We start from the raw sequence: 26941 nt of genomic DNA, 5'->3' as shown, positions 1-26941 counted from the left end.
AATTATAGTTTTGTCTGTATATATGCCCAGGAGTGGGACTGCTGGATCATATAGTAATTCTATTTTCAGTTTTCTGAGGAACCTCCATACTGTTTTCCACAGTGGCTGCACCAACTTACATTCCCACCAACAGTGTAGGAGGGTTCTCTTCTCTCCACCCCCTCTCCAGCATTTGTTATTTGTAGACTTTTTAATGATGGCCATTCTGACCAGTGTGAGGTGGTATTTCATTGTAGTTTTGATTTGCATATCTTTAAAAATTAGTGATGTTGAGCATCTTTTCATGTGCCTATTGGTCATCTGTATTTCTTCTTTGGAGAAATGTCTATTTAGGTCTTCTGCCCATTTTTCTTTTTATTTATTTATTTATTTATTTATTTATTTAATTTATTTATGGCTGTGTTGGGTCTTCGTTTCTGTGTGTGGGCTTTCTCTAGTTGCAGCAAGCGGGGGCCACTCTTCATCACGGTGCGCGGGCCTCTCACTATCGCGGCCTCTCTTGTTGCAGAGCGCAGGCTCCAGACACGCAGGCTCAGCAGTTGTGGCTCACGGGCCTAGTTGCTCCGTGGCATGTGGGATCCTCCCAGACCAGGGCTCGAACCCGTGTCCCCTGCATTGGCAGGTGGATTCCCAACCACCGCGCCACCAGGGAAGCCCTGCCCATTTTTCGATTGGGTTGTTTGTGGGTTTTTTTTGTTCAGTTGTATGAGTTGTTTGTATATTTTGGAAATTTAGCCCTTGTTGGTCGTGTTGTTTGCAAATTTTTCTCCCGTTCCATAGGTTGTCTTTTTGTTTTGTTTATGGTTTCCTTTGCTGTGCGAAAGCTTGTAAGTTTGATTAGGTCCCATTTGTTTATTTTTGTTTTTACTGCCTTGGGAGACTGACCTAAGAAAACACTGGTACAATTTATATCAGAGCATGTTTTGCCTATGATCTCTTCTAGGAGTTTTATGGCGTCATATCTTGTGTTTAAGTCTTTAAGTCATTTTGAGTTTATTTTTGTGTATGGTGAGAGAGAGGGTGTGTTCTAACTTCATTGATTTACATGTGGCTGTCCAACTTTCCGAGCACCACTTGCTGAAGAGATTGTCTTTTTCCCATTGTGTATTCTTGCCTCCTTTGTTGAAGATTAATTGACCATAGGTGTGTGGGTTTATTTCTGGGCTCTGTATTCTGTTCCATTGATCCATATGTCTGTTTCTGTGCCAGTACCAAGTTGTTTCAATTACTGTAGCTTTGTGGTATTGTCTGAAGGCTGGGAGCGTTATGTTTCCTGCTTTGTCCTTTTTCATCAGGATTGCTTTGGCAATTCTGGGTTTTTTATGGTTCCGTATGAATTTTAGGATTATTCTAGTTCTGTGAAAAATGTCATGGGTAATTTGATAGGTATTATATTAAATCTGTAGATTGCTTTGGGTAGTATGGCCATTTTAACAATATTAATTCTTTCAATCCAAGAGCATGGGATATCTTTCCGTTTCTTTGAATCATCTTCAGGTTCCTTTATTAATGTTTTATAGTTCTCAGCACATAAGTCTTTTACCTCCTTGGTCAGGTTTATTCCTAAGCATTTTATTTTTGGGGGTGCAATTTTAAAAGCTTTTTTTTTTTTTACATTCCCTTTCTGATATTTCATTGTTGGTGTCAAGAAATGCAACCGATTTATGTATGTTAATCTTGTATCCTGCTACATGCTGAATTTGTTTATCAGTTCTAGTAGTTTTTGTGTAGAGTCTTTAGGGTTTTCTATATATAGTATCATATCATCTGCATAAAATGACAATTTTACCTTTTCCCTTCCAATTTGGATACCTTTTATTTCTTTTTCTTGTCTGATTGCTGTGGCTAGGACTTCCAGTACTATGTTGAATAGAAGAGGTGAGAGTGGGCATCCTTGTCTTGTTCCAGATTTTAGTGGGAAGGCTTTCAGCTTTTCACCATTGAGTATTATATTGGCTGTGTGTTTATCATAAATAGTTTTTATTATGTTGAGATTATGTTCCCTCTATACCCACTTTGGTAAGAGTTTTTATCGTGAATGGATGTTGAATTTTGTCAAATGTTTTTTCTGGGTCTATTGAAATGATCATGTAGTTTTTGTCTTCTCTTTCATCTATGTGGTGTATCACATTGATTGATTTGTGTATGTTGAGCCATCCTTGTGAACTTGGGATGAATCCCACTTGGTCGTGGTGTATGATCTTTTTTTATGCATTGTAGGATTCGGTTTGCTAATATTTGTTGAGATTTTTTGCATCTATATTGGCCTTAGTTTTCTTTTTTGGTGGTGTCTTTGTCTGGTTTTGGTATCAGGGTGATGGTGGCTTCATAGAAAGTATTTGGGAGTGTTCCTCTTCAATTTTTTGGAAGAGTTTGAGAAGGATCGGTACAAGTTCTTCTTTGTATGTTTGGCAGAATTGGCCATTTGGTCCTGGACTTCTGTTTGTAGGGAGTTTTTATTTTTATTTATTTTTAAAATTATATTTATTTATTTATTTGGCTGCCTCGGGTCTTAGTTTTGGCATGCGAGATCTTTCATTGCAGCACTTGGGTTCTCTGTTGCGGTACGTGGGCTTCTCTAGTTGTGGCGCACGGGCACTATAGTGCATGGGCTCAGTCATTGCGGCGTGCGGGGCTTTCTAGTGGTGCGCGGGCTCCAGAGCACACAGGCTCAGTAGTTGTGGATGTGGGCTCTCTAGGTGTGGCTCGCGGGCTCTAGAGTGCGCAGGCTTAGTTTCCGCATGGCATGTGGGATCGTAGTTCCCCGACCAGGGATCGAACCTGCATCCCCTGCATTGGAAGGTGGATTCTTGACCACTGGACCACCAGGGAAGTCCCTATAGGGAGTTTTTAAATTACAGATTCTATTTCACTTCACGTGATCAGTGGTTCACATTATCTATTTCTTTTTGATTTAATTTCGGTGGGCTGGGGCTTCCCTGGTGGCGCAGTGGTTGAGAATCTGCCTGCTAATGCAGGGGACGCGGGTTCGAGCCCTGGTCTGGGAGGATCCCACATGCCGCGGAGCAGCTGGGCCCGTGAGCCACAACTACTGAGCCTGCGCGTCTGGAGCCTGTGCCCCGCAGCGGGAGGGGCCGCGATAGTGAAAGGCCCGCGCACCGCGATGAAGAGCGGCCCCCGCACCGCGATGAAGAGTGGCCCCCACTTGCCGCAACTGGAGAAAGCCCTCGCATGAACCGAAGACCCAGCACAGCCAAAAATAAATAAATAAATAATTTTGGTGGGCTGTATGTTTCTAGAAACTTGTCTGTTTCTTCTAGGTTGTTGAATTTGTTGGCATACAATTGTTCATAGTATTACCTTATGGTTTTTTGTATTTTTGCAGTATCAGTTGTTATGTCTCCTTTTTCATATCTTGTTTATTTGGGTTCTCTCTCTTTTCTTCTTGGTGAGCCTGGCCAGAAGTTTGTCAATCTTGTTTATCCTTTCAAAGAACCAGCTCTTGGTTTTATTGATTTTTTTCTATTTTTTAAAATCTCTTTTATTTATTTCCTCTCTGATCTTTATTATTTCTTTCTTTCTGCTGACTTTAGGTTTTGTTTGTTCTCCTTTTTCTGATTTTTTTAAGTGGTAGGTTAGGTTGTTTGAGATTTTTCTTGTTTTTTTGAGGAAGGCCTGTATTGCTCTGAACTTCCCTCTAAGAACTGCTTTTGCTGCATCCCATAGATTTTGTATGGTTGTGTTTTCATTGTCATTTGTCTCAAGGTATTTTTAAAATTTCCTCTTAGATTTCATCGATGACCCATCTGTTTTTTAGAAGCATGTTGTTTAATCTCCATGTAATTGTTTTTTCTCACTTCTTTTTCTGTGGATACTTTCTAGGTTTATGCTGTTGTGGTCAGAAAAGATGCTTGAGATAATTTCTATACTCTTAAATTTGTTGAGGCTTGTCTTGTGCCCTAGTATGTGGTCAATCCTAGAGAATGTTCCATGTGCACTTGAAAAGAAGGTATATTCTAGGTTTTTTGGATGTAATGTCCTGAAAACATCAATTAAGTCTAACTGTTCTATTGTATCATTTAGGATCTCTGTTGCGTTATTCTCTGTCTAGAAGATCTGTCCACTGATGTGAATGGGTGTTAAAATCTCCTATTATTACTGTATTCCTGTCTATTTCTCCCTTTACGTCAGTTAGTATTTGTTTTATGCATTTGGGTGCTCCTATATTAGGTGCATATATGTTGATGAGTGTAAAATTCTCCTCTTGTATTGAACCTTTTATCATTGTATAGTATCCCTCTTTATCTTTCTTTATGGCCTTTGTTTTAAAGTCTATTTTGTCTGAGTATTGCGACCCCTGCTCTCTTGTCATTTCCGTTTGCATGAAATATCTTTTTCCATCCCCTCACTTTCAATCTTTGTCCTTTGCCCTAAAGTGTGTCTCTTGTAGGCAGCATATCGTAGGCTTGTGTTTTTTATCCAATCTGCCACTCTTGTCTTTGGATTGGAGCATTTACTCCATTGACATTTAAGGTAATTATTGATAGATATGTATTTATTGCCATTTTAAACCTCATTTTCTCATTAATTTTATATTTCTTCCTTGTCCCTTTCTTTTTGTTTCTCCTTTTGTGGTTTGATGACTTTCTTTTGTATTATACTTATGTTCTCTTCTTTTCTGTTTTTGTGAATCTGTTGTATGTTTTTGATTTGTGGTTACCCTGTTTTTCAAGTATGTTAACCCCTTCCTATATCTATTTGCCTCAGACTGGTAGTCATATAGGCTCAAACACATTCTAGGGGAAAGAAAAAAACCCCTACATTTTCTTACTCTCCTCCTCCACATTTTATGATTTTGATGTCCTCTTACATCTCCATCCTTTTGGTGTTCATTGTGGTTATCATCACTTTCACAGAGTTTTTTTGATGTTTTTTTAAATCTGTGTACTGGCTTACTTAAGTGATTTACTTTCCAATTGTAATTTTCTCTTTCCTATAGATTCTTACTTTTTTTCTACTTAGAGAAGACCTTTCAATATTTCCTTTAGGATAGGTTTAGTATCGCTGTATTCTTTTAGTTTTTGCTTGTCTGAGAAATTCTTTATTTCTCCTTCTATTCTAAATAATAATCTTGCTGGGTAGAGTATCCTAGGTTGCAGAGTTTTTCCTTTCAGGACTTTGAATGTATCTTGCCACTCCCTTCTGGCCTGCAAACGTTTCTGTAGAGGCCAGATGGTAATAGCCTTATGGGGGTTCCCTTGTAATTACCTCTTTAGTTTTTCTCTTGCTGCCTTTAGAATCCTCTCTTTAACTTTTGCCATTTTTATTATAATATGTCTTGGTGTAGGTCTGTTTGAGTTTATCTTGTTTGGGACTCTCTGTGCTTCCTGTACCTGGATATCTGTTTCCTTCTTTATGTTTGGGAAGTTTTCAGCCATAATTTCTTCAAATACATTTTTGATCCCCTTTTCTCTTTCTTCCCCTTCTGGAATCCCTATTATGCATTGATTGGAATGCTTTATATTATCCTATAGGTCTCTCATATTGCTTTCATTTTTTTTTTTTTCATTTGGCTTTGTCTGCTGTCCTGATTGGGTGAGTTCCATTATTCTATCTTCCAGATCACTTATTCATTCTTCTGCATTATTCATTTTGCTATTCATTGTCTTTAGCTCAGCTTTTGTCTCTGCAAATGAGTTTTCTAATTTTTCTGGGTTCCTTTTAATAGTTTCTAGTTCCTTTTTACAGTACTCTGCATTTCTGTTTATAGCCTTTCTTAATTCCTTCAGTATTTATTTTCATTATCTCCTTTTTGAAATTGGTGTCTAGTAGACTAAAGAGGTCTGTTTCATTATTTGTTCTTTCAGGGGAATTCTCTTGGTCTTTTAACTTGGAGTGGTTCCTCTGCTTCTTCATTCTACTTATATTTCTCTTACTCTGTGAGTTTAGGAGAAACAATTATCTACTGTGACCTTGGAGAGCTATTTATATGTGGGGATGTCCCTGTGTAGCTTGTGTGAGTTTAATAAATATATTTGGTGCAAGGTCTGTTTTTAGTATGGATGCCTGTTGACTCTTTCCTCAGCGTGTGCTGGTTGTTATCCCCTTCATAGGGGTGTGCAGATGCAGCGGCTGGTGCCTGGTCTTGGGGTTCTTGGCAGCAGTGGTGGCTCAGGTGCGCCCCCAGAGCACGTGACAGGAGCAGAGGCAGCTGGAGACTGCTCCTAGAGTCTGTAAGGGAGGCGGCAGCTTGCCTCCCTCCAGGTGGTTCCTGGAGTCAGTGCATGTGGTGTCCTGCCCTCTGTGAGTGCACACAGAGAAAAAGGCTACAATGGCGGTCCCACCCCTTCCCTCGTGCACCCCCAAACAATGGCACCTGGCCTCTAAGGCAGCCCAGGCTTCCTCCCCATACACCGTCAGTTGCAGTCGCACTAGATTCCAGCTGCCCCAGGCTGTTTCTGCACAGCCAACCCCAGTCCTCTCCCTGGGTCTGATCTCCAAAGCCCGAGTTCCGGCACCCAGTCCCCACCTGCACCAGTGGACCTGCATCGCAGGCTGGTGAGTGCAGGGCAGCAGCACTGCACAGACCATCTGTGCAGTTTTCCCTCTGCTGTGGCTGCCACAAACCGGCTGCTGCATTCTCCTCTGAGTCTCTGAAGCTCCCCTTCTGCCCCAGCAGATCTCCCCACCAGTGAAGGGGCTTTCCAGGGTGCAGGAACCTTTCCTCTTTCATAGCTCCCTCCCAGGGTTGCAGGTCCCATCTCGATTCCTTTCTCATTTTCTTTTTTCCTACCTGGATACCTGGAGATTTTCTTGCCCTTTCAGCAGTCTGAGGTCTTCTGCCAGTGTTCAGTAGATATTCTGTGAGAATCGTTCCACATGTAGATGTATTTCTGATGCATTTGTGGGAGAAGGTGAGCTTCACATCCTACTACTCCACCATCTTGATTGCTGCTCAGGAATGTGCATTTTAAAAAAGTACTTCAGATACTTCCTGTGCCTCACCGTTAATTAGAGTAAAATGATGACACCTGTGAAAGTGACCCCAATTCTACTTTTCTTACCAGACACAGCTGAGAACCCCTTAGAGAAGGAATGTGTCTAATATAAATGCTCAACCTTATACTCACAACTGTTACTAAATGCTCTTGCTTTCATATTCCTGAAAACATAAGCAGAAACTTATAGACGCTGAACCAAGTATACACTACTTAAACATGTTAAAGGTAGGTCCTGCAAGATTCTTTTTATTTTTTAAAAAATATTGCATGTAATTATACAAATTTTTCCCTTTTAAGAGACTTGAAAGTATGCAGGGAGTTGCACTAATACAAGAAATTCCACTTTTCCTTTAACAAATTACACATCTAGACTTTCCTCACTTATTACTATAATATTAAGTAATAAAATAATCTTACTTGTATTTGGAAAAGAAGAAATAAATACCCTATAGTTGCATTAGGTTCAGGAATCAAGCTCCATTTGTTTCCAAGACTTGGAAGAACTTCTTTTGTACTGTTCCAGTTCCTAAAACAAAAATATGTATTACTTGCAAAAAACTTAAAATTTTAAAACTAGGCACCTTAAAAGTGCCTTAGCATTTTTTTGGGTATAACAGTGTATCCTTTATAACATTATCATTCTCCAAATTTCTTGACAACTGTTTTATAAATAATTATACTTAGGATTTATTTTCTAGAAATGCAGTCTTCAGAGTTTCTGTGTCACCAAAGCAGCACTTGGAGATGAATTTATTAAAGTTTCAGACAAAATATACACTATATAGTATATACAAGTTGTTTTTCAACTAACAAAATTAAGCATTTGACATACTTTAAGTATATAAAAGTGATCTTATTTTTAAATATTTGCTGTTCAACTCTTGTCAGATTGTGGTTGAAGTTAGCAAAGTATCAATGTTTAAAATGTACATAAATGTACATATCGTTTGACCCAGTGATTGTACCTTTAGAATTTTATCAATAAGTATAATAGAGAAGAGCAGAAGAATAGCAATAGAAGGATATTCACTGAAATGTGTGTACTGGCACACAATTGGAAATGGCTTAGACATCTCCCAGTAAGGACTGATTAAATACATCAGTGCTCATTCACACTTGACTTCATAGGCAGCCAGCAAAAACAACAGTGGTCGTTATGTGCCACATGAAAAAGGCAAATAGGTGGAGAGAGGGCAGGACACTTCCATTTTCTATGTTATATACTTCTGTGTCTTGATTTTTTTCACAATGAGTATATGTTCCTTTCACAATTCATAAAACAGATATAACTTTTAGTGGGGGTGAATATCCTGCATGAGATGACTGACCTGCAAAAGGGATCATCTAAGGGGATTGCCTCCCTGGCCTCTTACATGTTGTTCAATGTCTAAGTGTACAAAGTATATTATTATTTCAGATAAGCAAAAAGTGATTACTCTGCAAGATAAGGCAATCACTGCCCTCTGGCTAATGTAACTGAAGTTCATTTTTGCTAGGAAAAGAAAATTGCATTCTCATTTTCAGAAAAAAATTGCAGATCGTCTCTTTCGTACCTATAAGTTATTAAAATTTAAATGTTGAAAGTTTCAAAACTGTATAAAGACTTCAGAAGGATTTTTTATAGTATTAACTCCGAAGTCGTCTTTATAGCTTCGTTTATTTCTTCTAATGAAGTTAACTCAGTTCACCAGTTACCTTACCAGTAACTTATGGGTTCAAAGATTGTTTGTTAGCTCATAAAGAATAAACAGTAATCAGTTATCACAAACTTTCTTTAATTGAGTTATTTTTACCAATGCTAATGGTGAGGGCATTGCTTTGAGATTCTGTGCTAGTAGTTTCTCTCTTCTACAGACAGCAAACTGAGAGAATATATAAATTTAAAGTTTTGGATATTAGAATGTCAAAATTTGGAAATGGACATCAATAAAATAATTGAGCATCAACTGGTAATCATTAGCATGACTTTTAAAGCAGAAGCATAAAATTATGTTAAGGTACTACATGTACAAACTAAAATCAATTCATCTACTAAAATACCATGAATAAAGTACTATGAAAGAGGCAAAATTAGGATATTATAACTTTTCAGGTGAGTTAAAAAAAAATCTCTCAGTCAAGAGAATGTAGAATTAGTGAGGTACAAGGGTTGAGTAAAGAAAGATATTGTGGGGCTGCTTTCCAGTTCCACTCAAAATTCATATGGTTTTAGGTCAGTTAGGGAAGATGTATTTGAATGTGAAAACTCATGATGCTCAGAAATACTCTAGTGCTTTAATAATCTTGTGTGTGTGTGTAAAAAAAAGGGATCACTATATAATATAAACAGGTACTCTTATCAACAATGGCAGTTAGTCATTAACGCCTAGATAAATATTAATTCAGAGATGACTTCCAACTAATCTCTATAGCCAACCTGCACACATAATAAGGGTTACATGAGGTCATTTTAGTGTCCCTACAACACAACATGCCTCTCACTTTGCTACAGCTACAACACCCTCTAAATATTCATGACCTATTTTTCAAAAGTCTTCTGTACTTAAATGTTTTGCTTACTTATTCTAGAGCCCCTGAAGGTGAAAGGCTAGTGCTGAGAAAAAGACGCTGGTCCCCGCTTGCAGTGGGTGGTTGCTTTCAGGTTATCCTTGCAACAATGTGACTGCCCAAGTTACACAGCTCTATAAATCCCACCTGAGAGGTGGTCAGGGCATTCAATTTACTGTGCTTATAGTAAGGGCATGTTCTGTACAGTGTCTCATTTTATCAAACTAAAAGGAGATCTGGGAAAATCTAAATATTGGATCATGATGAATTTACCAACTTTTGCATTCTTACATTAGACTGTGCATCACAAGTGGTGCTATCTGGCATATATGGAAAGCAGTCTCCACTTTTAATCACTTTCCTGAGAGACTCTGGGTTTTGTCAGCTGCGTTTGTGTGCTTTCAGATTAGCCAGTCCTTAATTTTTCTGATACAAGAAAAGTATAGATACATCTAAATGTCCTAATAAAAAACAAAACCTTTTAAATAATCCCACAAACAAAAGAATATTATGGAAGTGTCTCCCCAACAGTGAGGTAAGAATCACTACCCATCTTCAACATAAAGTAAACTGGAAAGTCCAAAAAGGATATGTGAACACTAAGTCATCTCTGGGTGGTAGAATGATAGGTGATTTTTAGTTCCTCTTCATGAATATCAGAATTTTTTAATATATAGTGAAGATGTACTATTTAAATAATTTTAAAAGTAAAAAATTAAGTAAATAAATTGAGAACAATTTATGGAATTCTAAGGATATTTCTGTGATAAAACTCAAGATGAAATAAAATAAATGTTTAGGATAATACCTGATCCTTCTGAATTCTCATTTCATCAACTTCGCTTTCAGCATATTGAGGGTCTCTTGCAGGGTCCTTGACATCTTTTAGTGTGTTGGTACTCTGAAATCACAATTCTTCAAATCATTTCATGCTCATAGCCCAAAACCTTCAATGCGGGGTATCAAATACCCCGCAAGCCAAGTTCTCGTTCCTCAGCCGGCCATCGCTGCTGAGGGTCAGTTCAAATTCCCCCAGGTCCTCTCTCCCTCGTCTTTCAGATGTTGCCTCTCCCTTCTCTAACAATCAGAGAGAGCTCTGTTTGGAAGCAGAGTGAGAACCGTGTCTTACGCATCTTTTAAGCCCCACAGTGCCTCATATACAGTAGATTTTTAGCAAATATTTAATTGATTTTTGAGCATGTGAGTAGAAAACAAAGTTACTATAATAGGCCTGCTGAAACATTTCCCAATAACTGTTGAATAGTGCTGAAAATTCTTGCTTTAAAAGAATTAGAAATATATACCTTTGGTGGAAAGAGCTTTTCATACACCTTTTTCCACAATTCCATTGGTGAATGGGCATGAAGCTTTCCAATGTCATTGTCAGGAACAGGAGGAGATCCTAAAATTGGAAGTTTTACTCCAAATGACTGCATTGACTAAAACATTACAAACTCTATCAATAAAACAGATGATACTTATAAAAATGTAAATCTTAGATCACTCATTTCTCCTCTCCTATAGTCACTATGAAAATTTACCCCGACCCAGTGTAGCAAGGCCACTGGGGCAGATTCTAGTACCAGAGGAAGAGATAGAGTAATGAATAAACTATAATCCTCTTTCCCCACACTTAAATTGCTGCTCGGCAAAAATATAAAGTTTGATATTCTCATGTGTTCATGAATGTGTAAGGAAACAGTTATTCTTATGTGCTAATGAGTAGAATGAAAATTGGGGCAGCTAAATCAGAGGGTAATAAGGCACTAGTGAATACTATGAAAATACTAAAAAAGGTCAAACTCTATTAACCAGCAATTCCAGTTTTGGGTGTTTACCCTAGAAATACCTGCATACATGCATTAAGGATTTCACATGGCTGCATCACTTGTATTAGTGAAAAATTGGCCACAACCGAAATGTCCATCAATAGAGGTATAGTGAACTAAATTACTATGCACAGTCATGCTCTATAACACTATCCAGCAGTCAAAGTACCAAATAGACTTATATGTAGCATTAATATGGAAAAATCACTAAGGTGTATTGAGTAAAAAAGGAAAACTTCAAAATGATATAGAATGATACAATTATATTAAAACATAATTTTTTCTAATGGTACTGATGAACCTATTTTCAGGGCAGGAAAAGAGATGCAGATGTAGAGAATGGACTTGTGGATGCAGTGGGGAAAGGGGAGTGTGGGATGAATTGAGAGAGTAGCACTGATATATACACATTACCATGTGTAAAATAGATAGCTAGTGGGAAGCTGCTGTATAGCACAGGGAGATCAGCTCGGCGCTCTGTGATAACCTAGAGCATGGGGTCATCACATGGGATGGGGGCGGGTGGGAGGGAGGCTCAAGAGGGAGGGGATATATGTATACATATAGCTGATTCACTTTGTTCTACAGCAGAAACTAACACAATATGGTAAAGCAATTATACTCCAATAAAAAAAAAAGATATGGTACATATATACAATGGAATATTACTCAGCCATAAAAAAGAGTGAAATAATGCCATTTGCAGCAACGTGGATGGACCTAGAGATTATCATACTAAGTGAAGTAAGTCAGTCAGAGAAAGACAAATATCATATGATATCATATGTGGAATCTAAAAAAACGAGGCAAATGAACTTATTTACAACACAGAAGTAGACTCACAGACTTCGAAAACAAACTTATGATTACCAAAGGGGTAAGGTGGGGGAGGGATAAATTAGGAGTTTGGGATTAACATATACACACTACTATATATAAAATAGACAATCAACAAGGACCTACTGTATAGCACAGGGAACTCTACTCAATATTCTGTAATAACCTATATGGGAAAAGAATCTGAAAAAAGAATGGATATACGTATATGTATAACTGAATCACTTTGCTGTATACCTGAAACTAACACAGCATTGTAAATCAACTATACTCCAATATAAAATAAAAACTACATTAAAAAACAAAACAATAGTTTTTTCTATACCACATTCACATATATAGAAAATGGTCTGGAATATTAAACTTGATCCTAATACGTACTATTTCAAGATTTTACAAGGAGAATGTCTTTATGTATTGCTTGTATAATTTAATTTAAAACTAAGTTAATATGAAAAGTTTGAAAATATGCTGCCACTTCTTGGCAATTTTCAACCCACAGTCTGAGATTTGTCATTCTTTCTATTCTAGCATCTACACTGTTCACTAAGACTGTTTCACTCTTGATCTTTCAGGGCCTCCTTACCACTTTGGTGGGTAAGACACTGATATAATCCACCGATCTTATTTAGATTTCCCAAGTCTCTTCCTTGTCCTCATTTGTGTGTGTGTGTGTGTGTGTGTGTGTGTGTGTGTGTATTAAGTTGTACAGAATTTTATCACCTTTGTAGGTTCATGTATCCACTACCACAGTCAAGATACTGAACAGTTCCATTCCCAGAAGGATCCCTTGTGTTGCCCTTTTATAACCACACCTACCTCCTTCTCGATCCCTCCCCCTACCTCCCTACCTACAGTTCTGTCCCTAACCTCTGACAACCATTAATCTTTCCTCCATTTCTAAAATTTTTTCATTCCAAAATTTTATATAAATAGAATTATATTGTACGTAACCTTTTCTCATTGGCTTTGAAAATTTAGTATAATTCCCTGGAGATTCACCCAAGTTGCTGGTATGTATCAATAGTTTGTTCTTTTTTATTGCTGAGTAGTGTTCCATGGTAGGGATATACCACAGTTTATCCACTTACCTGTTGAATGATATCTGGGTTGTTTCCACTTTTGGGCTATTACAAATAAAGCTGTCATGAACATTTGTGTACAGATTTTTATGTGAACATAAGTTTTCATTTCTCTCAGATAAATGCCCAATACTGCAATTTCTAGGTCACTTGGTAGCTGCAAGTTTAGTTTTATTAGAAACCATCAAACTGTTTTCAAGAGTGGCTGTACCATTTTACATCCCCACCAGCAATGTATGAGTGATCCAGTTTCCCCACATCCCCTTCACAAGCATCTGGTGTTATCACTATATTTTATTTTACCTATTCTAATAAGTGTGTGGTGATATCTCATTTGCATTTCCTTAATGATTAATGATATTAAACATCTGTTCATGTGCTTATTTGCCATTTGTATATCCTTTTTAGTGAAATATCTGGCCATGTCTTTTGCATATTTTCTTCCTATCTATCTATCTATCTATCTATCTATCTATCTATCTAGGCTGCACCGAGTCTTAATTGCTGCACGTGGGATCTTTAGTTGCGGCAGGCAGACTTCTTAGTTGCAGCATGTGGACTTTTTTTTTTTTTGGCTGCATTGGGTCTTCATTGCTGCGCACGGGTTTTCTCTAGTTGCAGCGAGCAGAGGCTACTCTTTGTTGTGGTGCACGGGCTTCTCATTGTGGTGGCTTCTCTTGTTGCGGAGCACGGGCTCTAGGCATGTGGGCTCAGTAGTTGTGGCGCACGGGCTTAGTTGCTCCACGGCATGTGGAATCTTCCCAGACCAGGGCTCGAACCCATGTCCCCGGCACTGGCAGGAGGATTCTTAACCACTGCCCCACCAGGGAAGCCCCATGTGAACTTCTTACTTGCAGCATGTGAACTCTTAGTTGCGGCATGCATGCGGGATCTAGTTCCCTGACCAGGGATTGAACCTGGGCCCCCCGCGTTGGAGCGTGGAGCCTTCCCCACTGGGGAAGTCCTCTTTTGCATATTTTCTAATTGGATTTTTTTTTTTTACTGTTATTTATATATACTAGATACTAGTCCTTTGTAAAATATGTAGTTCGAAAATATTTTCTCCCAGATTGTAGCATGTCTTTTTATCCTTTTCACATGGGCTTTTAAGAGCAAAAGTTTTTAATTTTGATGAGGTCCAAGCTCCATGATTTTTTTTAATTTTATTTATTTGATAGCACTGGGTCTTAGTTGCGGCAGGCGGGCTCCTTAGTTGCGGCTCACCAGCTCCTTAGTTGCAGCAGGCAGGCTCCTTAGTTGTGGCTTGCGGGATCCTTAGTTGCGGCTCACAGGCTCCTTAGTTGCAGCTCACCAGCTCCTTAGTTGTAGCACGCGGGTTCCTTAGTTCTGGTATGTGAACTCTTATTTGCTGCATGCATGTGGGATCTAGTTCCCTGACCAGGGATCGAACCCTGGCCCCCTGCACTGGAAGCGTGGAGTCTTAACCACTGTACCACCAGGGAAGTCCCTCCATGATTTTTTTAAGTTCAGTATTTTTCAACCCTTTTCTGACCTCCAACTACTTATGTGGGCAAAAGATTTCCATCAGCATTATCTATCATTACACACAGTGATTCTCACTGCTAATGAAATTAAGTTGGTAATAATTATTACTATAAAAATCAGTCTTTATAATCACTCATTAACACCTCTATTCTTTTCATTCCAATTCAATCTACAATCTCATGACAAAGATCTCTACATTTGAAGTCAAGTCAACTTTAGCTTGTAAGAGTAATGGCGGATGGGAAATAAAAAAGAAAATTACTGTCAATTAGAGTGTTAAAACCAAACTATGCCAACCCCAGCATATAGAGTTGCTAGGCCTGAAAATCTCCACAATGAAAATAGCTTCTGTGAGAAGATAAGGAGCTTGACTATATAAACTCTTGAAATTTCTTTTGCTTCATGAGTCTAGGACATCTGTAAGTTTAGGAAACATATCCCATTAGATGAGAGGCAATTTTTCATAATGAAAAATTAAGGCATACCTAGTTAGTACAACTGTGTTCTTTTTGATTTATTCCAATACTTGAATCTCAGATTTTTCATCATTGCCCATAATATATAGCTTTGAATTTCCTGACCACTCTATGCTTCTGGTTTTCTTGTAAACGCAAGGAGCTAAAATTTAAAAGTATCTGGAAATCAGTGAGGGAAAGAAAATACATGCAAAATTTTTAGTGGAATATAGATTAGAAATCAGTCTCTTATGTGACAACATCCCTTCCATCACAAATATGTCAATGTGATGCATTTTGCATCAATACTGTGTATACAAATAAATACATAAGAATAACAGCAACAATAATGAAACCGGAAATGGTGGTTAGAGTTAGGAGATGTTGGAGATGAAGTGAACAGGGAGTAGGACAAAATCAATAAGTAATTAAAAAACCATTGAACAATCTTAATAAGTTCACCAACCTATTTGACTTAAAGAATCCAATCCTGCTGTGACAAACAGTGGTTTATTCTGATCCACACATGTTGATTTGCTACATGGATAAGAAGAAAAAAGAATCCAATTTAGTTTAGCAATCAAATATCCCGCCACTCTCTAGTGTAAATACAAGAGCCAAGTTTTATATCTAGCCACTGGTGAGAGCATTGCTCAAAATGAATGAATGAATATTAATATGATTCTAACAATTAAAGTAGAGCACTAATAAAGGTATTATAGGAGAAAAAAAATGACAGACCCAAATTACTTCAAATCAAAACCAAGGAAAGTAGCAAGGTTAAGAAAAATACACACTAAAATGATTGATTCCACTTCTAATCAATATAAAAAAGTGATAATAGCGGGAAAGCTACTGAAATGAGGGAAAAGAAGTAAAAGAAATCAGGGAAACAAGTATAATAGTATTATTTTAGTCTAGTCTCAAACTAAGTATTATATAACATTTTAGTTGTAAAATTTGATAAATATTTAAACAATATAAGAAGCAGGAGACAATATGAAATTAACTCTAAGAACAGTCATCTGAGGCACTTTCCTGGTCAAGAAACAAAAGATGTGTGAGAACAATAATCAGACGAGACAATAACAAACAAACAAAAAAAAGATAAAAAGATATTTAAAAAATATTTTAACGGTACCTTTTGTCAATGCCAAATGCCAACTGGTTAATAACTCCACGTATTTTTAGTAATAGAGCTTCTGATTTACTGGTAAACTAGAAAGAAAAAAAATCAGGAGAATAAATTACATGCTCTGCTTTCAAATCACAGAAACAGGTAAAATAAATACGGCTTTGAACAAGTACAGATTGCAGAGAGAATTACTATCTACTTGTCCAACAATACTTATGTTTCAGTAAGCAAAACAAAACCTTTGAATAAAGGGAAAGAAAAATCTCAGTAAGTTTGTTTTAACTTACTCTTCAAACTTCATGAGTGCATGATACTGAATGGACTTGTGTTTATGCACTGATCATTTCCGCTACTCCCACAAATGGATCGTAATCATTGCCAAAATGCAATCTGGTTGGTTAAAAAATAGGAGGTATGCATCATAAATAACTTTTTCATCTAAGGGCATATGACTGTCTTCAAAGCAGTTAATGTGGGAGTTGCAGATTAGTCCAACAGATACTGATACTCACTAAAATGATTTTTTAACTTCTCTTCTGAATTGCCTTTGGAACCTGCAAAATAAGCTACTGAATATTCTCAGCGGTGGTCTGTAACTAGAGTGGTCATAACCAGAACATTTTAGAGAATGAAACGGGGTGGGTACTATTAATCATTAAGCTAAGAAACCAGGTGAAACTAGGACATATGGTTACCCTACAAACCTTTTAAGACTAATTTGGTTTTTGGAAATACCAAAGTCACCCAGCCAAATAAGAATGACCAAGATGTATGAAAGTGGGAAAAACAATCTTGAACCAAAATGAGATGTAATTATAACGTACAGAGATCAATTTTCAGGATAAGATTCATTCTGGATTAAGAACAGGCTCCAGGGAAAACATTCAAAGGAGAACACTCATGTGAATATATAAGATTTGATACATTTATTTTTAAAAATTGAAAAATTTTAGGCTTCTATTGAGACAATTTTCTAATATGAAAACTTCAGTTGAATTTTAAAAACACAAGTTTTCATCATCATCATTATTATATTATCTATTATGTTCTCTATATGGTGAGGAAAAAAACCTCGTCACAAATGTCTTTCATAGGACATGGGAAGTTTTCTAACTCAACCCCACCCCCAACCCCATCTACTGCATCAACTGCCTTGAAAACATCCTCCAGAAATAGCTGTAGAGCTTTTACTTATGAACTCAATGCCTGGGAACTCATAATCTCCAAAAGCAACTCATTCCATTTTCAGATAATGGTAGTGTTAGAAATTTCTTTCTTAATTTGAACTAAGCTCTATTGATTCCTTGTTATTGACTCTAAGAAAGCAAAGAATATATTTAATCCCTTTTCCGTGGATCAGTCCTTCGAATATTTAAAGAGTGTTATCACAATCCAGATGCCAGAATATAATTCTATACCGTCCCTCATACATCATAATTCTAAGTCCCCTAACATCCTGTTGGCTCTCCACTGAATCTGGTCCTACTTACCAATGTTTTTGTTTGTTTGTTTGTTTTTGTTAACTTTATTAGATTGCTCATACTGTTGAACCAGTATTCTTGACTGAATTATAAAGGATAAACTATAGTGTTTAAAAAAAAAAAGACTGCTGAGTATCATTGAACCTTGTAAAGCAGTACCCAAGTCTGGGCTGTAGGGTAAGAGTGGAAGTGAAACTGAAAGGTGGGGCTTTGATAACTCTGGCTGCTTTCTTCTTGGTGTGGGAAGCTAGAAAAGCTTTATGGTTCCCCTGGTGGTCCAGAGTGCTCTTATAACCCCAACCTCTGAACCCTCTGGCTTTCTGAAAGCTGAGATGAAGGAGTCTCAAATCCTTTCCCTAGTCCCCGACCTTCTAGGGTCTTTTGAACCATGGTTAACTGCAGGCCTGCTGTGGCCTGGGTTGACCTGACTTCACCTAAATTTGCATCCGTAAGACAAGTCTGGCCCTGATGGATCACCAAATGTGATCTGTTCCTAAAGAAAGATAGGGATTTCCCTCAGCGAACTAACCAGAAGTAAGTATGGGGCCTTATCTAGTGGTGAAAGTAAGAAACTACAAGATCCATGGTCTTTGCTTCTGTACTCTGAATGAATAATTTACTTTAAATTCCTCATATCTTGTTCAAAACAATAAAGAATATTTTCATGGTTGCCAAGGTGGGGGTGGTGAGGGAAGGTTGGATTGGGAGTTTGGGACTAGCAGAGGCAAACTATTATATACAGAATGGATAAACAACAAAGTCCTATTGTACAGCACAGGGAACTATATTCAATATCCCATAATAAACCATAATGGAAAAGAATATGAAAAAGAATTTTAAAAAAAGAATATTTCCAAAGTACCCTGTCAACCTAATATGTAAGCAGATACAGTACAAACATAAAAGGTAATGATATTTAAGAAAATACATAATAAAATGTATTTGGAGCATTCTGAAAAGTATAAAAATTTTAAATACAGATCATATTTATTACTTTTCGTCTTAGTATACTAGCCACGAAGGGTGGGGACTAGGCCATGTTTTCTACAGGTTCCTCTGAGCACTCTGATTTAGAGGGAAAAAGAGACCATTCAAATGGGAAGAAAGTTTTCCCTTTTTTTTTTTTTTTTTAATAAAAAATGCGTTTATGTTTTATTGCGTTAGAGGATATGCAGCAACATTTGGTCCTGCTGTGGAAGATAATGATAACAGTAATTATAAGAACCAGCCTTTATTGAACTCTGTGTCAGACCCTGTGCTAAACATTTCACAGTACTCGGGCTACTAATCCCCACAACAACCCTATGAAGAAGGTATTGTTTTGTCCATTTTACCAGGAGACTGAGGCTTCAGTGAGATTAAGTGACTTGTCTGAGACCACATATCTAGTAAATGGTTGACCGGGCAGCATGACTCCCAAGTTCATATTTTTAACCTCTACAACAAACAGCATTTTTTTTAAGTTTTTAAAAAATTGTTAGTCTTTTCCTCTTTTCTTTTAAGAGAACATAGATTCTAATTCTTAGGGGGAAACTAAAACGAATAAATAAACAACCAATTTATCTCTTTAAGATTGATGGGGGTTTATGGCTATTAGAAATTTAGAACTTTTGCTTCAGAGAAATGGTAGGCCATCTAGCAGAGTGTGTTCTAGAAATACATTATAAACACTCTGTAAAAAGAGGGTTTTGAGGCAATGGGAAAGGAGAGAATGACACGCGTTAGTAAAAGCATTAGCATTCATAACTGTGTACCAAGCTGTTAATCTTTCCAAATTTGTTACTGTCCGTTCAAACCCAAAGGATAGGAAACGTACAAACCATTAATGATGCTCCGTAATAATGTGCAACAAATCGAAGTGTCTTGCATATTACCTTCCTCTTCTCAGAGTCAAAATCCTGAAGAAATATGTTATTAAAAAGAAAAAAGTTGAGACAACTAGTGTCTGTAGCAGAAAGGCGCAAATTATTCAATACAGAAATAGATTTTCTTATTTATTTTTTGGAACATACCTTGAGTAGGATTCCATTACCTTGGCGTTTGTTTCTACAGAGAGCTGAACAGTAGCTGCAGCCTTCTAGAGCTGCGGCTACCAGATCTTTCCTTGCTTAAACACTTAGCTCAATAGAATTTAGATATAAGCACACATTTTATAGTGCGGAATACCCCAAGGATTCTCTGACAAGCAAAGATAAGAAGAAACCAATTTTCTACTTTCTGCGATTTAAAAGTTGGGACATAAGCCCTGTCCCTTGGTGACTGGACTGGATTCAGTTTCTAAATCTTCTGCCATATCCCCATTCCACTGTATTTACTGTTCCTTACCTATTTTCTCTTTCCCAACTATATCCTCTTTTCCAAAATCTTTAAGATATGTGACCCCTTGACCTTTCCCTCCCAGAGTCATTTTTCTCATTTCATTATTACTTTTGTTCCTCTCCTATAAAGCCTAGGCGTGCATGTACAACAAGCTGAACTAGAAGTGGAAGAGCTTACCTGAAAAATATCATATTTACTTCCAATTATGACCAGAGGAATTGGAAATGGGTCAATTAATTCACGATCCTGTTAACAAACATATTTCATTGATTCACTATAATTGTTTATCACTATGTATTCATCAATTTCTACTTATATCATTTTAAATCTTCCCATAATGTTGACATTGTTTGCTTGACATAGAGGTTGTTTCAATATTTAATTTCTTAAACTATCAATACATTTCTCAAGCATAAAACTAGAAATGACAATTCCCTAAACTATGATATTTATTCTTCATGTTGTGTCCTTTTATTTTCTTAAATATGTCACCTTCCTGTTTTTTTTTTTTTTATTTCGTATTAACTGTTTGTTAAAATAACATTTATACGTGGGAACCATAAACTATCAGTTTTGTTCTGATATTACCTTTGTAAAACGCACTCACATAAACTCTGGGCAATATAAAATACTGCTCTTGGTTTTCTAGAAGATGACATTCATGATTGTATATAAAGGACTTACTTGTGTTATCATATTGCGAGTTTATAGTTTAATTAATTAACAGATGATAAAAAGATATTGATTATGTGACAGACACTAAATGAATGTAAAGTATAGTGACGGTAAAGGCTGTTAAAATTCTATTCCTTGCTTAAAATTGTAGTCTTATCTGGCCTTTGCCAGGTGACATTTGTACAACCTGGTTTTTTATCTTCATTTTACAGAGATTATAAAATCAGTATCAAACTACTACTTTAAAACTCTATTCCTTTTCACTGGTGTAATATGCCATAACAATCACAGTAGATGTCTAACAAGAAGACATATGAAATCTTTTTCCTTGTTTTGCCCTTACTGAGGTTTTATTAAATTGCTATAATTTTCCAGTGAACAGGTTCATCTACATGAAATGAATTTCAACTCATGCATAAAAATCTAAAGAAGTTGTTTGTGATGTTATCTTTAACTATATATGGGGCTAAGAATTCTAGGGATAATCCCAACAGTAACTCACTGGATGGTCCTTCTGCATATTGCTCCATATCTTCTGTCTCATTTCAGAAACTGCTTTAGCATTTTTCTTCCCCAGTTTCATTATCACTTTATCTACATGAAGTTTTGTGGCGTGCAACAGATTTTCCATGGTGGGCCAAAGGTCATTAGGTTTCGAAAGATCCAAAACAAGAACAATAGAAAATGTCCTAAAGAAATAAAAACATGTTTCAAAAAAAAAGACTCAAAATAATTACTATTTGAAACCATACTATACCGAAATTTATTTTCTAAAAATAACACTATAGTTTAAGGAAAAAAAAACCCAGCAATTTTCTAAGAAAAAAATGCTAAAATTATAGCCTTATTTATTCTAGTGCTTTTCCCTAGTGATATTGAAGTGTCACAACTGAAGTTTTTGTTTGAACTAGTAATAATCCAGTTCAAATAATCGGCAAGCAATTGGGTCCAACAATGCCATGTTTAGATCCAGTTTTGCTGTGTGCTCCAAAGAAGGGAAGCAAAAATAATAATCACAGCAGCAGCAACAATGCAACAACCTGGTGAAGGAGAAGAAAACAGATTTACTGATGGTCCTTGCTAGGGGGACTACCTAGCTTATTTACTTACTCTTAACAACAACACTTCCTAGAAGATGTTATGGTGGCCATGTTATGGATTAGAAATCTGAGGCACAGATTCATATAACTAGTAAATTGTAGAGCTGTTATCTAGATCCAGAGCCATGTGCCTTTCTGCTGTACCTTGCTGCCTGTCTGAAAGCACACCCCTGGCCACCACACACACCGCCACTGTGACCACATGCATGTGTGCTCATGTTCATGTAAATCTAACCTCAGCAACAACAAACAACCCAATTTAAAAAGGGAAAAGAACTCAAATACACATTCTCTATTTAAAGGTATACATATGGCCAATAAACATATGACAAGAGGCCCAATATCACTAATCATTAGAGAAACGCAAATCAAAACCACAATGAGACACCACTTCGCACCCATTAGGATAGCTATGATAAATAAAAGTAAAAATAAACGAAACCCCCCCAGAAAATAACGAGTGTTGGTAAGGATATAGAGAAATTGGAACCCTGGTGCATTGCCAGTGGGAATATAAAATAGTACAGCAGACACTGTGGAAAGCAGTATAGTGGTTCCTCAAAAAATTAGAGGATCCTGCAATTCCACTTCTGGGTGTTTTGAAATCAGGGACTCAAACAGATATTTGTACACCAATGTCCATAGCAGCATCACTAACAATTGACAAAGGGTGGAAATGACCTAAATGTCCATCAATGGGTTAAGAGATGAACAAAACGTGGTATATACATACAATGAACTATTATTCAGCCTTAAAAAGGAAGGGAATTCTGATACATGCTACAGCATGGATGCATCTTAAAGACATTATGCTAAGTGAAATAAGCTAGACTCAAAAGGACAAGTATTGTATGATTTCATTTACATAAGGTACCTAGAGTAGTCAAATCGTAGAGACAGAAACTAGAATGGCGGTTGCCAGGGGTTGGAGAAGGGAGAAATAGGGAGTTATTATTTATTGGGTACAGTTTCAGTTTGGGCAGATGAAATGTTCTCGAGATGGATGGTGGTGATGGCTGCACAACAACGTGAATATACTTAATGCCACTAAACTGTACATTTAAAAATGGCTAAAACTGTGAATTTTATGTTATGATATTTTACAATAAAAAACAAACAAATATAAGAGTATTTCAGAAAATGGTCATAGTAAGTATGCAGAACCATAATCATGGGCCAATATATTTTTGATCAACAGGGCAAACATTCTGCTAGTAGATATAGAAAGGAATTATAATACATGCTAGTTATAATATGGTCAAGTTATTTTGCTTAGTTTGAGCAAATCAGCTGTGTTGTGTAATTAAAGCAGAACAGTAGCTGAATTCTATACTATAGGTCTAAATCCAGAAAGTAGTCTTTTTAGACATTAATTATCAAGATTTTCTATAAAATTATTGTGCCATTAAATTCTCTAGCCAACTACTTCTATGTCATTTTAATAAGCTCAGAACCAGTTTTGCTTAATTGTAACAGAATATATATACATAAGTGAGGAAACTAATTATATTTTCAGAGTTTTAGTATGGTTAATCTTTAAAAAAGAGAGGACTATGTTTGAACTTTTTTTAACTGTGGTAAAATATATATAACATAAAATTTATCATTTTTTCCAAATGAAAATAACTTTGTTTTAAGCAAAGGAGAAATGGATTATTCAACTTTTTTCTAAGATTAAAATTTATGTTTCCAGTGCACTGGAAATATCTGTGTTACTTTTACCTTCATAGCAAATGACAGCTAAAAAATTTTTTTAAAAAAACACGACCTTTTAAAACAGGGAAGTGGACCACAAGAAATGCTCTATTACAAATTATCTAAGGTCTGTGGAAATGTTCAGTGAGTGCATCTATAATTATTCTATGAACAGGCATCTTAAAGATAAACAGTATCTAAGAGCACTGGTACGGCTGTTGAGGTCGCTGGGCTTTGTCCAACATAAGGAAATTATATGTCAAATTAATTCCAGCCACAAAACACTCTGAGATTTGCAGCTACATGAGGAGTGAAATGTTTTCCATGAATTCTTCAATCACTCAGCAAGCTACTCTGGACCCAGGCCTATGGCGCCCCTGCCCTCTGTTCATCATAACCCTGACCCCTCTTCTCTCCTAAAGCAGGCTCCAGCTGCCCTGGGGTTCCAGGGAAAGAAGACCAAGAACTCACAAAGTGAGGCATTAAAGAAGCTGGAAAGATTTAGCTTCCTGCAGAAACCAGAATTTCTACAAGCCCGTGAGGTCTAGAGAAGGGAAGTGAGGTAATATGGCAAGGTGACGTGCAAGTCAGGGCCAGCACTGGAGCCAGCTCACGGCCAGGTAAGAGCTGCTCCCGGCCTTTTCACTCCTGTCAGCCTCAGGCCAGGCTGGCTGGCAGCTCTGGATCCTTCAGCTCCCCCCCGCATCCTCGCCATCTCTTCACAACCACACCACCGTGAGCTGCCCGAATTCTCAGGCAGCTTCGATTCTTTGTCTCTGTTAAAGGAGGGCAAATGAAAACTAACACAGCTGTAAAATCCCATGATTCTGAAAAATAATGTCAGGGGAAAACGGTGGTTATAAGTGAAAAAGCAAGATCTAAATCTATATACATACAATATCCCATACCTGTACAAAGTATATTTACGAACACTGAAAACACTGAAAGAAATACCTCAGTATGTTGAGAGTAGTTCTTTTTCATGTGATTGAGGATGCTTTTACTTTCTATGTACCTTTCAGTATTTTTCCAAGTTTTCCATATGAGCATACATTACGTTTGTAATAAGTAAAAGACAGTAAATCATATTTCTTTAAAAGAAAAAAAAAGTCACTGGACAAATAAAGCCAACATTACCTGCTAGTTATAGAAAAACAATTATCCTGTTAACAAGAAATAATTCCATACTCTAAAGATCTTAATGGCTGAAATTTAACAAATAATTGTCAAGCTCTTTGTATTTGGTCCAGGCAGCAGCAATGGTTTGTGTTAAACTCTGACAGGAGTAAGATATTTCAGATTTAAAAATTTTGTTTTCCTTGGCTAAGATGACAGTTTTCCACATCTGATTTGGCCACGAGTGGGAGTCATTGTCAGGAAAACACCACCAAAGGGTTTGAGGTTTTCCCCCAGGTTCTGTTTCTTTTAGGTCAGCAAATAGAGACTTTCTTCCTCCTCTGACTCATAGACTTCCCTTGGATGAAGCTTCAATGGTATTAATTAGCATTAAATTCAAAGTAGACATAATGTCCAGCTGCAGGAAAAGCTCAGGGCTGAATTAGCTCACGCTTGGATGGGTATTAGAAATAATTGTTTTCAAATTTATTTTTGCCAAGTGAATTCATTGCCCAAGTGTTATTTGACGTATTCTGTTTGTTTGCAGGCTTGCAAAATATGTTACTAGTTGGAATGCCAACTATTTCACTTCAGCACAGGCCAGAACCTTGGTTCTTTTAAAATCTCTGACAGCATTACAGTTTAAGCACATAGAAAGGAAGTGAACGTAAGCCTTCAGCAACATAAAACTGTCCCAGCAAATTCTGGTTCACAAAAGCCTACTCATATTCATCCTGTGGCCTCCACTGGACACTTACTAGCAACTGTTCCTGGAGCTGGCCACACTTACCGTAAGGTGTCACTTGTGATTGGTATGCTGATTAAGTCCAGTAAAGAGGTTCCTCCACCTAGTTCCCAAAAATGAGCAATATCTTTTGGCTGAAAAAACAGGGTTTTTTCATATTAATGTTCTTTGATGTTTTTAAATTTTAAATAGTTCTTATATTTCATTAGTACCAGCCAGTAATAATTATGGATACAAGATATTATAGTCCTCAAGACCATTTCTTGGCAATTTTTTGAAAGGAAAGGAAAGGAAATTTTTTCCTTTCTCTATTCCATCCCTCAAAATGCATCAAAACCTCTATTCCAAAGAACAACAATGAAACATTAAGAATGTACATGTGTACTAAATGCCCTAATTCTACCCTAACTTAATAGAAGACATTAAACAGTGCCCCAATTCTGTAAATATCACATGTAGCAGACACTCACTCAAATTAGAAATAAAATTAACAAATTGAACACATTTGGAATTGTCTTTTTGAAAACAGTTATAATTTTAGATAGAAATAAAACAGTTGAACAGGAAAACATCCTAATTGAGGGAGGCAGAAGCTCACAAAATAAATCAGACACACAGACAAGACATGAGGAAACGGGAAGAACAGATGGCAGTCCGGGCTGCAGACCGGGATTTCCCAGGCAAGAGTATATAAGCAGCCGGTCTGTGCCTGACTTCCCTGGGGAATGTGACCGGCTGGCACTGGCCATACAAGCGGTAGGTGGGGGAACAAGGAGAGACTCAACACCTGCTTCCCTTTTTAGAGGACTCCAACACTAGGGGATTGAAAGGGCTGGGCAGCCAAGTAGCTTGGAAATAAGACCATCTATTCCACAACAGCTCTCCTAGACCACCGGCTAGCTGATGGCATCTCTGCCTCTGGCCAGACACTGAGGAACCTTCAGGACACCAAGATTGTGTGAGGAGCTGATAAAGCTCTTCCATTTAGAACTTTTAGGAGACATTAAATCTGAGAAAGATGTGAGGCTTCTAGAATGAATATGGAAAAGCCCAACTTGATAGCACAAAGTTTAGCAGAAACAAATAGGTGAAAAAGAATCACATGAGTTTTTATGTGTCTAATACCATGAACTTGGAAGAGGCAGGTGGTCATTAAAGCAGTTTTAGATGAATATATATATTTTGCATTTTTGACAAGTTATCTCAACCATTAAAATTGTTTTGCGGTTGCTATTTGAATCATTAATGTTTGTGGGGGAAATAAGTTTGCATTGGATAATCTCCCTTGATTCACAACTGGATGAAGAAAAGTTTTTAGAGCTCTTCTCAAAAGTTAAGCTTATGAAAAGTTGTCTCAGAGTTTCCCACGAAAAGGATAATTCCATTTCTAGGCTTATCACTCATGCAAAGATTCATGTGAGTCACAAAAATAAAGTCCTCCCCCATCTCAATATATT

At 37.1% G+C, this 26941-nt stretch overlaps 1 protein-coding gene across 2 annotated transcripts in view; it reads right to left on the bottom strand.

Annotated features, from left to right (window-relative positions):
- DYNC2LI1 (dynein cytoplasmic 2 light intermediate chain 1) overlaps positions 1-26941 on the bottom strand; it is a 71524-nt gene that overhangs the window by 22518 nt on the left and 22065 nt on the right. Inside the window, exons 5-13 of one of the 2 annotated variants that reach the window (XM_068564116.1) lie at positions 25530-25618; positions 21331-21517; positions 20331-20399; positions 19655-19732; positions 16360-16436; positions 15685-15755; positions 10814-10911; positions 10318-10410; positions 7380-7488 (exon numbers count right to left, since the gene is read on the bottom strand). In XM_068564116.1, the coding sequence (XP_068420217.1) occupies positions 7426-7488; positions 10318-10410; positions 10814-10911; positions 15685-15755; positions 16360-16436; positions 19655-19732; positions 20331-20399; positions 21331-21517; positions 25530-25618 (825 nt within the window). In that variant the 3' untranslated portion in view covers positions 7380-7425. Of the gene's footprint in view, positions 1-7238; positions 7489-10317; positions 10411-10813; positions 10912-15684; positions 15756-16359; positions 16437-19654; positions 19733-20330; positions 20400-21330; positions 21518-25529; positions 25619-26941 lie in introns of those variants that run through there. The other variant, XM_068564115.1, reaches the window with a different exon arrangement.

Source organism: Eschrichtius robustus, chromosome 15 (genome assembly GCF_028021215.1).
Source record: "Eschrichtius robustus isolate mEscRob2 chromosome 15, mEscRob2.pri, whole genome shotgun sequence".
Taxonomy (NCBI): domain Eukaryota; kingdom Metazoa; phylum Chordata; class Mammalia; order Artiodactyla; family Eschrichtiidae; genus Eschrichtius; species Eschrichtius robustus.
Note: the sequence above shows the minus strand (reverse complement) of the source record. Positions and strands in the feature narration are given on the sequence as shown.